The sequence below is a fragment of the Anolis carolinensis genome, chromosome 4, assembly GCF_035594765.1.
Source record: "Anolis carolinensis isolate JA03-04 chromosome 4, rAnoCar3.1.pri, whole genome shotgun sequence".
NCBI classification, from domain to species: domain Eukaryota; kingdom Metazoa; phylum Chordata; class Lepidosauria; order Squamata; family Dactyloidae; genus Anolis; species Anolis carolinensis.
The window spans coordinates 156,875,271-156,887,689 of NC_085844.1; the positions used below are offsets into that span (position 1 = coordinate 156,875,271).

The 12,419-nt window shown below is 40.1% G+C and overlaps 1 protein-coding gene across 3 annotated transcripts in view; it reads left to right on the forward strand.

Annotated features, from left to right (window-relative positions):
* LOC100552598 (uricase) overlaps window positions 1-5,874 on the forward strand; it is a 122,753-nt gene extending 116,879 nt beyond the window's left edge. For all 3 annotated transcript variants that reach the window (XM_062978091.1, XM_062978092.1, XM_062978093.1), the window contains 2 exons: window positions 628-711; window positions 3,267-5,874. In XM_062978091.1, coding sequence (XP_062834161.1) covers window positions 628-711; window positions 3,267-3,410 — 228 coding nt within the window. In that variant the 3' untranslated portion in view covers window positions 3,411-5,874. The remainder of the gene's footprint in view (window positions 1-627; window positions 712-3,266) is intronic.
* The last annotated feature ends 6,545 nt before the right edge of the window (window positions 5,875-12,419 follow it).

Sequence of the window (12,419 nt, forward strand, 5' to 3'; positions counted from 1 at the left end):
CATTGTGTACTTGTAAGCATGCATCTATGGGAAATAGGATTGTGGAGCTACACGATATCTATTAAAGAGCTGCCATTAACAACATAGTGGAGATGGCAATGGAACTAAAATGAATCGGGACTGATGCGCTATAATACCCTAATGTACATTAGGCCCATAAGTCACATCAGATGCCTCCAATGTATATTAGAAACTCTTACTGGTATCCCATTATCCTCTTCACAATTCAGTAACTGAGTTTCCTAGCACCTGTGCTACAGGAATCCAGCCAATACATTTTACTGAATACATCTCAAAATGTGACATCTCATATAGTTTTAATTTTCTGGAATTTTATTTTCTGGAAGTATATATTTTGGCTTCTATTGGAAACTTGACTAAACACAGTAAATGGAAATTAGTATGCTGTACTACTTACCAATTTCCTGTTGATTCAGTAGATTTAGCAATTGGAATTACTGGTGTGTAACTCTGAGAAAAGCTCTGCTCTTGGAACACTACTTTCCAAATAGTTGGGGAAACAATTTCCTGTTTTCAGCTATCTCACATATATGAACCAGGAAGGAAGTCTAAATGTTATCGAGATGCTTATGAACTCATAATGTGCCATGCTTTTTGTACTTTCAGGTGGAAGAAGTGGAAGTGATCTGTTCCAACATCCATTATTCACTGACACCTCTAGAAAAACTGGGGTTGTGCAATGACAAGGAGGTGAGGAAATACCGTATATCTTTCTTTTACCCAATAAGAAGAATGCATTGTGATATGGAACTATATTTCAACATACAGGTTGAGCATCTCTTATCTAGAATGTCAAAATCCAAAAGAAGCCAAAGCCCATTTTTTTAAATATTGTGTATAAAATTTCTTTCAGGCTATGTGTATAAGGTGAAATATTTATATGAAATATAAATAAATGTTGTGTTTATACTTGTGTCCAAGATATCTCCAAGATATCTCATGATAATAATAATAATAATAATAATAATAATAATAATATAATAATAATAATAATAATAATAATAATAATAATAATAATAATAATAATAATAATATACTGCTGTCATAAGCTATACTTCTGGCATCATAAACTGGATGTAGGCAGAACTGGATAATTTGGACAGAAAAACAAGAAAACTAGTGACCATTCGTTAGTCACTGCATCCTTGTAGTGATGTTGACCGGCTATATCTGCCTTGGTCTGGTGGCAGAGGACTTTTACAAGTAAAACAAACAGTCAAAGAAGAAGAACTGGCAGAATATGTAAAGGAAAGTGAAGAACCTGCTTTGATTGAAGTCAATAATCGGAAACTTCTCAAAGCAGAGCAGACAAATCAGTACAAGAAAACTGCACTACAAACCAGAACTGACAGCTGGCACAACAAAGCATTGCATGGGCAGTTCCTTGACAAAATTGAAGGAAAAGTTGATAAGGAGAAGACCTGGTTATGGCTCATTAAGAGAACCCTGAAGAAGGAGACAGAAGGCCCGATTCTTGCAGCCCAGGAGCAAATGCAATTAAGGTCAAAACAGAAAAATCAGCTGATAACCCAAAATGCAGGCTGTGCAAGAAAGCTGATGAAACCATTGATCATATCCTCAAATGCTGTAAGAAAATTGCACAGATGGATTACAAACAGAGACACAACTATGTGGCCCAAATGATTTATTGGAAATTATGTGTCAAAGACAGAACGCCACCAAATAGAGTACAACACAGTTTATTGAAGTTACAGAACTAAAAAATGCTCGTAGGAAGCAAAGGACTAGGCAAACACTTGTCTTCAGTGTGAAAAGTAACAGAAACAGCTCCGTTTGAATTAAAACGGTTCGAAGGATAAACCGGATTAAACAGGAGTTTAATCCGGATTAAATCAAAAGTGCTTACTTCAGCCTGGCAATTTTAACAAACAAAAGTTGGTAAACAGAGGTCAAAATGAACACAAAAAACTGGCAGCAGATTCCTCTCTGCTACTCAAAAGCTACAGACGAGTAACTCAGGCTGTTTACTCCTCCGTGCAACGAGCGAAATCCGGGTCCAGGCACATCAATCAGGGTAACGGCGGTCAGCAGGGTCCCAATCCGGTCCAAGGTCGAAAGCCAAGTGCAGACGTCTAAAGTTCCACAAGTTCCACCGATAGCCACAGAAGGGATAGTCTGAGGTCGTAGTCAGTCAGTCAGTCCAGCGTCAATCCAGAGTAGGTAATTAATGTCCGTCAAAAAGACGACGGAGGTCCAAGCTATCAAGATTAAACACAAGTTGCACAGAAAAACCCCACACAGTTCCTCCCGCCGTCTATGCCCAGTGTCCTTGGTAACTTACGTATCTAGCAACGAATCACACCCGTCTTCAGGAAGTTCCCCAGCAAGAGCCCAAGCGTTCGTCCAGATTACCTTGCCCAACGCAATTAGCCATTGATCCTAAACCCCATTTTATCCCAGTTCATAACTCCTCATCGCTGTCAGCTGCTATCCTAATTCCAGGTGCCTCATCATCATCATTCTCATCAGAGCTAAAACACCTTTGACTACGCCCCACAGCATCCCCAGCTGTGGATCCCGCTCCATCCCTCCAGCCCGTCCATGGGTCTGATCCTGCAACCCGCCAATCGCCTCCCATGCTATCATTGCCGGTGACACCCAAATCCTCCCTCACACGAGTCCACTCCATGTCATCCTCCTCTGAGCTAACCATCTCTTCCTCCATTCCCTCGGTAAAACCCTCAAATGAGTCTTCATCTGTTGGTTCTGCAAATAAGTCCCGGAGCCGTTTCCTTTCGCGCTCCTCAAAAGAGTCTGACTCTCGAGGAGTCTTACGACCCCGTCTCCTAGTACCGGAGCCAGAAGGCTCAACCATAACATTATGTCACAAGTACCACCTGCCAGTAGTAAAGAAGTGGTGGGATCACAAACCTGCAAAGGTAGTGGAAAATGAATATGCAAAAATACTGTGGGACTTTTGAATCCAGACTGATAAAGTTTTGGAAAACAACATACCAGACCTCACGGTTCTGGAAAAGAAAAAAAGTTTGGATTATTGATGTCGCCATTAGGTGACAGTCGAATTGACGAAAAACAACAGGCATTTTGCTATTTCCTGTTGCACCAGAGATCATACTTAGGAGAGAGTGGAAGTGGCAACCAACTGCCTCCTGATTAATAAGGGGACAGTGTAGCTGTGTGCACAGAAGCCTAGGTAGGTTTGCTTTTAACCGGGCGCACTCTGATGCACGATCAATCACTTACATGTGTTCTTTCCTGTACAGATCTTTACACCTCAGGATACACCCTTTGGGGCTTGTGCATCAACGCTGCGTAGGAAGAAGGGCCCAGAAGAAGAGTGTGACACTGTCGTAGAGAGCAAAACCCACTGCTCTGCTGGATGGAAGCCTGCCCTGAAGTCAAATTAAGCAGTCAACGACATTATTACAATTATCTCATATCAGCATGTATTATTTACTCCACGCTTTGTCCCCATAATGCTCAACGTGTGGATATGAGTGATGTTTTCAAAAGTAGCCTAAAAGAAACCCTATGCTAACATCATAGTTCATTTTCTTTTGTTTCTTTTCAAAATACAAGTAAGAACTGTTCAACGCAGCTCACTAGTACACATTTGAAGCTGGATATATGTAGAATCAAATCATTGAAAGTAGTGGGATTTAAGTTGGTTAAATGTGACTTCTTTCAGTTCTATTGATTCCAGTGATCTTTTTACATCAAGGCTATATCTGGATCCACCTAAATAGTTTAGCAGGCTTCAAATATGAATATGTTGCTACATGGGGGGTTTTCACATCTGAAGCCTTCTGGGTTTTTTCCCCCTTGTAAGTGAATCCTACTAAAATATTAAGAAGTTCTATGAAAACTTTCAAGCCTGATTTATTTCTGGTTTTCCAATAAAGAGTGCATCCAGACAGAATGAAAAGTTCCAGATTTTGTTCCTGTTCTTTCCAATTTTAGTGACTCTTTCTGACCAAATTACCAAGAAAAATCCACAACAGAGTTGCCATAAGTCAGAAATGACTTGAAGACACAAAACAACAACAAAATAAACTGAGCTGGGGAGCTGGAATAAAAAAAATCTGATTTTATCATGAGTTGGCAAAAAATATTCTGGGATAAACAAAATTTGTATGGTTCTCAAAATAAAATTGGAAGAATGGGAATAAAATGTGGGATTTTCTGCTCATTCTAATCAAACTGGATGCGCCCAAAATACATTACAGTGAGCTCCATTAGCTGAATTCCCCCCACTACCTTTCTATTCTGCCTATATATTCAATCACCCTACAACTGTCAAGTGAGACAAAGGAAGCAATTCTGTAAATATGGCGAAAATGGGTTGTAACAACAACAACCATGTCCGTGTTGACTAATAGACATTTATGTAATGTGATTACGCTACTCCTGAATTTTGCACCTCTGATATACCGATCCCTAGGGCATGTGTGGGTAGACAAACAACTTTATCTGCTTATATAATCATCATGCTGTAGTTACCTTCATAGATTTAAGTAGATTGTCTTTAATAAGCCTCAGACTTTAAAAAGTGTTCCTTTACTTTAAAATGTCTGATGCTGAGCAAGTAGACTAAAAAAGGAGTGTGTATCAGCATGGGCAATGTCAAACATTTAAAACAGAGATAATAACTAAAAATTGCCTTTATGGTACAAAGTAAAAATATACCTCAGTCACAAAAGTTAATTTTTGGGGATCATAACTTCCACCATCTTAGCTGGGTGTTACTTTCCAATAATAACCTTTTAAGCTCTGGTTTCAGTTTGGATGGGCATAATCCAATGTACGTTTGTCCTTATCATTTACTAATATAACGTTTCAAAGGGTAACCTCCAAAGGCAATCATTTCCGGTTGTGGGATCTTAAATCATTTGCCAAACAAATGCAATTATAGGATTCAATAATAACCTAGTTTTCAATCCCAATTCCTGATCAAGTTTCAGTGGTTTATCCATAAACAGAAAATCTGTTGATACCACTTTGATTATGTGTGTGTGAATGAATAAGTACGTATGTATATATGTATGCATGTACACACTCACACATATGGCAACTAACCTCTAGTCTGAGGATGCTAAGAGAGATTTGCTATGTGGCTGCTAGATAGTGTACTATTTTACCCATCTTTGAGTGTCCCTGTCTTGGCCTTGTTCTTTCCAAGGACTGTTTATATGACTAATCCAGCTTGTTCAATCTGCTTGCCAAAAGAATTTCTAGTAGCTTCTCAATACACATTTTAATCTCAGTAACATAACTGGTTGGGAAAAGGATTCAGTTTCCTCCAGACAGCAATAATTCCATTTAAGCTTTTTATTTCAAGTAAGCTATTGTTTGGGGTCCAGTTCACTGAACCACATACACAAGCACAAAATAAATCATACCATCCTCTCCAACAATTTACTTTTCGTTCTTGTGATTTATACCATCAAAAGCTAGACCAAGTGGTATTGATTTTGGAGGTACTATCAGAAGTTGAGCAAGAGCTACACACTTACAATTAAAGTGCTATGATTCCATTTCAACTAACCTGGCAACATCCTACAGAATCCTGAGATTTGCAATTTTAGGAGGGATGTTTAGCATTCTCAGTCAGAGAGCTCTATGTCTTGCCAAATTGCAAATCCTAAGGATACTACAGTAAGCAACCATGGCATTTGCAGTGAAATCATAGTGCCATAATTATGCAATGTGAAAGGACCCAAATAATCTCACCTGTTTATTTCATCCTGTATTCCAACCAGAAAGGTACTTGTTACATTAGAAGGATTGTAGATTTCCTGTTTCTTTAGTATGACTTGTGTGGTGAGGTTTCTATGTATCTTTTGGGGTGAATAAAGAGCAAAGACAAAACAATTTGGATCTGTTATTGAATTAAATATCTTCATGAGATCAAAATATAAATATATCTTATGTACACAATTATGGACTGGTATATTTGATTCTTCCTCTCGAAGAGATTAAAACAATAGACAGAATTTAAGTGTATATCCTGAACTAGTTATAAACATAAAAAACCCATAACTAGGCACTTTATTATAGCTAGGAGCATTGAGCATTCAAGGGCTAGGTCTGGGACATCAGCAGTCTTCAGCCCAAATCCTTGCACAATCCCCCTGAATGGCTCCCTCATCCGCCAGGAGCAGCATTCCTTCTTCCCTGGCTGCAGGAGCAGAGGCAGCCAGGGCAACATAACGCAAGGGCAACATGGAGCAAGGGTCCAGCTGGCGCTGGTAGGGAAGCGTTCACTAGCTCTCCAGGGCTTGCAAGGGGGAAAAAGGCAACATAACAATTAAAATCTATATATATAAAAGAGTGATGGCATCACGGCAATTCACAAAACAACAAAAGTACAGGCCCCCCAACCTCAAAATTTGACAACACAACCCATCATCCACGCCTCAAGGTTGATACAACAAAAAGAAAAGAAAAATAAAGTCCTAATTAGAGGGAGAGCAATTTTTTTTATCCAATTGCTGCCAGTTTAGAGGGCTAATCTCTGCCCACTTGGTTGCCTAGCAACCAAGGGACAGCCAGGTTTCAGTTAGGGGACAGGCAGATTTAGGCCTCAATGAGTCTTCTTCCACAGATTATCTAATTTGCACTGGATTATATGGCAGTGTAGACTCAAGGCCCTTCCACACAGCTATATAACCCATTTATAATCTTATATTATCTGCTTTGCACTGGATTATATTGACTCCGCACTACCATATAATCCACTTCAGTGTGCATTTTATACAGCTGTGAAGAAGGGGCCTCAGATAATCCAGTTCTGAGCAGATAATATAAGATTAGAAATATACAGTAGAGTCTCACTTATCCAACGTAAACAGGCCGGCAGGATAAGTGAATATGTTGGATAATAAGAAGGATTCAGGAAAAGCCAATTAAACATCAAATTAGGTAATCGTTATACAAATTAAGCACCAAAACATCATATTATACAACAAATTTGACAGAAAAAGTAGTTCCATGCGCAGTAATGCTATGTAGTATTTACAGTAGAGTCTCACTTATCCAACGTTCTGAATTATCCAACGCATTTTTGTAGTCAATGCTTTCAATATATCGTGATATTTTGGTGCTAAATTCATAAATCCAGTAATTTCTACATAGAATTACTGTGTATTGAACTACTTTTTCTTCCAAATTTGTTGTCTAACATGATGTTTTGGTCCTTAATTTGTGAAATCATAACTTAATTTGATGTTTAATAGGCTTATCCTTAATCCCTTCTTATTATCCAACATATTCGCTTATCCAACATTCTGCCGGCCCGTTTATGTTGGATAAGTGAGACTCTACTGTACTGTATTTACAAATTTACCACTAAAATATCACAAGGAATTTAAAACACTGACTACAAAAACATTGATTATGAAAAGGCAGACTGCGTTGGATAATCCAGAACATTGTATAAGCGAATGTTGGATAAGTGAGATTCTTCTTTAATATGAAATAATTACTTGGATAGAATAATGCAGAACAATATAATCTCTAAAACCAGGACAGTAAATAAATAGGGGAATTGCACACAGGAAACAATCAGGGCCAGCTAACACCTCCCAACAAAGTATTCCCATCATCAAAGTCTGGCAAATCCTCGGTTTTCTCAGGGCCACAGACAGTAGAAGCACATAAAATATCGCAAACAACACCACTCTGAAAACAAGGGAATTCCAGACAGGAAACAATCAGGGCCAGCTAACACCTCCCAACAAAAAATTCACTCAGGGAGGAAACAGCCAGGCTTTAAAGCTGCAAGGCTATTACATCCTAATCATTTTTCCTAATTGCAGCATTCATACTTGCCTCCAACAAACAAAAAAAACCAATCAGAAATATTGTATATTCACAACCTTTAGGAAATAATATCCCCTGATGGCGCAGCGTGTTAAAGCGCTGAGCTGCTGAACTTCTGGACCGAAAGGCCGCAGGTTTGAATTGGGGGAGCGGAGAGAGCCCCCACTGTTAGCTCCAGCTTCTACCAACCCAGAAGTTCGAAATCATGTAAATGTGAGTGCATCAATAGGTACTGCTCCGGCGGGAAGGTAACGCCGCTCCATGCAGTCATCCACATGACCTTGGAGGAGTCTACGGACAACGCCGGCTCTTCAGCTTAGAAATGGAGATGAGCACCAACCCCCAGAGTCAGACACGACTGGACTTAATGTCAGGGGAAAGCTTTACGCTTTACCTTAACTACCTCCAATTCCTCAATACTTTATTTCCCATACCACCAGACTTCGCCACAGCAACGCGTGGCCGGGCACAGCTAGTAATGTATAAATATTAATATTAAAATAGTGTCCCTATTTCGTGGACTTCTCCTGTAACAGAACCCCATGATAAGTGAGGGAACACTGTACATCCTTTCCGGCAGCCCCGTCTTCCACCTTGGTCCTCCCCACAGTCAGACAGACAGGCTTTTCCATGCCTGAAGACAGGAAAGGTTTTTTAGTTTTCCTCAACCAACCCCCTCCTTCCAGACAAGCTGTTCTTGGGTCCTTTCTTCTCTCAGCTTGCTTTCTAAGCAGCCATTCCACACAAGTGCAGCCCAGCACTAATATGAATAGGAAAGTATAAGCCTTACCTTGTGTTCTCAGCCTCATGGGGTTTGCAGAATTTGGCAAGGCCAAGCAAGACTTATAAATCTCTGTGAAAGATGGCATAAGGCAGCCCCAGAGGCATCAGCAAATAATCAGTGAATAATTAAATCCATGAAAACAAAAGGCACGGATGTGGAGGGCAGACTGTAATTCTATGATTTCAAATGTGCTCAAAATAGCTTCGGTCTCCTTTCCTCCCACTTTCCCCCTTTCCCCGTGGTAAGTAAATAAAAACAGCTTTACTTCAGCAAAACATAAAGTACAGCACACTCAGTGGAATAATGCAAAACAAAGCCAGGATGTCTTACTCCTCCTCAGATCCCAACTCACCCTCAGATTCATGGACACTTTCCCGCTCCCCTTCCTCTTCTGAAGAAGAGGAATCCCTAACAAACCCACAGGTTGAGAACCACCGATGTAGGACTATGTTGGATATTATGCCCAAGAGCAGTTGCAGCTATAAAGCTAGAGGAATGCTGAATACAAACAGTATCAGATAATCAGATAACAGCATTAGCATTTCCATCAGTGATATTAAATCACATAGTTTTTTTTTTTTTAAAAAATCCTTTATTCACACATCACTTCATGCAATTGAGGAAGGAGACTTCGCCTATGAAAGCTTATGCTACCAACTTCATTCTCTGTCACTAAAGGGTTACCAGCATCCCTTTGCACACCATATCAAAGCCATACAGGATGAGTTCCCACTGAATTATTTTGTTTCAGCTAAAACAACGTTATACCTTTTAATGTGACTTTTTCTATAAGAACATGGGGTCTTGCTGTCTGCACCAGTGGTTCTCAACCTGTGGATCCCCAGGTGTTTGGCCTACAGCTCCCAGTTTACCAGCTGTTAGGATTTCTGGGAGTTGAAGGCCAAAACATCTGGGGACCCCAGGTTGAGAACCAATGGTCTACACCAAGGGATGGAGTTGTGATAATATGTTTCTATCACACATATTACATGCATATATCTCTAGCCTTGAAAGATAAGATGAACCTATTGGTATTGACACGCTTTCATATTACTTAACTTAGGCGATCCCTCGTAGTTCAAGGATGATGGTCCTCCATTTCTTGGAAGATGCCTGTGCATGATTTTTTTTAATGTGTGGAGATCGGTGCACGGCCGATCAACACAGTCTTCACAGATTGAGGTCCCAGCAGTGGTGTGATTAACACAACGAGAGTGGCTTCTCAGTCTGTTGCAGCCTTCTTCCGCCTTCACAGCCGTTGTAACATGTACCATGTTATCCTCCGCCTGCTCCGCCGTTGAGGTCTTTGGGTCTTCGGATTGTTCTTGGTCTGGATCCTCCCCTGTGGTCACTCCTAGGAGTGTGTGACTCCCGTGGTTGTGCCCGCAGGTTCGTTGGAACACCCAAGCCCCCTCACCACGTCGTGACAATCCATTAAAGGGGGACTTTCATATTAACACAGGCTTCAATCCCATGCCTGTAAATACATGCCTAAACCAATTTCCTGGAATGGAAGTCAATGCACTGAACAGAGTGTAACCTGGAGCCATGATATTTACAATGACGTGAGTTGCTGCATTTGAAGGATGTAAATATTTGATACCATCTGAAATGGCGTCATTTCTTCCTTTCTCCACTCTTCCGAAGATTGGTGAGAGACAAATATCTACCATCCTAACAAAAATATAAGGCCTTCCATCATATATGCACACCCACAGCCTTCCACATCATTTTACGTGTTCAGAACACTTCAAATGAAATCCCAAGACGTAATCCTTCCAGTACCAGTGTAAACTAGGTCAGTGTTATTATTGCCTCTATTATGGATGAAGCGACCGTAGTAAAAAGACAGCAACTTTCAGAAAGAAAATTCACGATAGAGAGGCAAAATAGGGACATATGTAGCCACCCCGGACAGGAAAGGAAACGCAAAATAAAAGACAACATTGATTTACTTACTGCAGGGGCACATAAGTGAACGCTTATGACCTTATTTACTTCTCACAAGAAACGTCCCAAAACCACTTTCCTTTCTTTACTGCTCCTATCAGTGAGAAAGAGTGATCTATAGAGGAATATCAGAGGGAGGGAATGGCATGAAGTATTTTAACTTCCAGCTTTAAAGGGTGAGGGGATTACTGGGAAATGTGCTTATACATCTTCTTTGCTCTCTGCAGCCAAAAGGTCATGCACCCCAGAATTTGTGCATTTTATCTCAGCCTTCCTTCAATTCAGGGAACAATTCAGTTCTCATTCATGTTATCCTTCTCCAAAATTTTTGTTGTAGTCTAAGTCAAAGTTGGGTTTACAGATGTACGCCCCCCTCCAAAACATTTCTTTTTGAGAAAGAACCCAGGCCCACTTAGATCTGTGTATATATCGGGACATAACTAATGTAATAGATAAAATAAACAAGCTCCACTGCTGCAATCAACCTGATGACAACCGAGTATGCTGGGCATGAGACAATAGCTACTCAGCTGCCAAAAGGAAAAAAAATACAGCAGAAAACCAAAGTGGCAGCAGGATGGAGTATCCAGAAGGATAGTAAAGCTGGAGACCTGAAATGCAACATCCCATTCCTGTTCCAGTTGTTACAGGTGCCACTTGTGCATTCTAGGAAAAGGCATTAAGTCTAGTCGTGTCCGACTCTGGAGGTTGATGCTCATCTCCATTTCTAAGCCCAAGAGCCGGCATTGTCCGTAGACACCTCCAAGGTCATGTGGCCAGCATGACTGCATGGAGAGCCTTTACCTTCCCGTTGGAGTGGTACCTATTGATCTACTCACATTTGCATGTTTTTGAACTGCTAGGTTGGCAGAAGCTGGGGCTAACAGTGGGAGGTCACCCCACTCCCCAGATTCGAACCACCAACCTTTTGGTCAGCAAGTTCAGCAGCACAGCGGTTTAATCTGCTGCGCCACCAGGTGCTCTAACCCTGAACAATGTATATGTGGTACCTTTACTATCTATGGAATGTGAAGCTAGTCTGTAATACATAAAACTTCCCCCACCCTTTATGTGCATTACCAAACTGCAATTTATAGGAGAATATCAGTTTCAGTTGGTTTTTCACTTCCACTATTTCACAACCAAATGTGATTTTATTCAAGAACATTTAAGCTTGTTGAAATAGCAGCTTTCCTTATCACTTACTATGGCAACCTTTAGGACTCAATCCTAGATTGGCAAAATCTCATTGCAGAAATATAGTAATACATTTACATGCATTCATGAAAAAAGTATGTAAATCTGTTTCTTATAGTTCCTGAGGTGCAGTAGTAAATTTGGTAGCCCAGCATTAGGAGCATGCCTCCAAATCAAGAGGGGAAACAACTATAATTAACCACAGGACATTAGTAAACCTGGCTGTTGTATGTATAAAATGCTTAAGTTGCCACCTAAGATTTTGTCACACGTAACATAAGAAATGAAGTGCGGCAAACAGATATGAGGTATACAGGCCAGAGGCAAGAAAAAGGACAGCCTCCCAGAGATCTTCTTCCTCAAATGCCTGAATTACTATTTTGAAATTTGTTGGAACTGTAGTATTAGAGATGATTTAGACATAGTTAACATTGCCATCCATGAACAAGACAATTTAGTCATTGTGGAGAAATGGGTATTGTTCTTGATTCGATTTTAAGAAGAAAATAAAATTCTGACAATATTTTAGCATGAGCCAAGTGCAAATTCATTTCAAAATGATATAACATTATATGCTTCCCTAGCTTTAAGGTGAAAAAAGGCAGGTAATAATTTGATCATATCTGAATTGTAACACCTTAGTCTAAATGTTTCTGTAATTTAG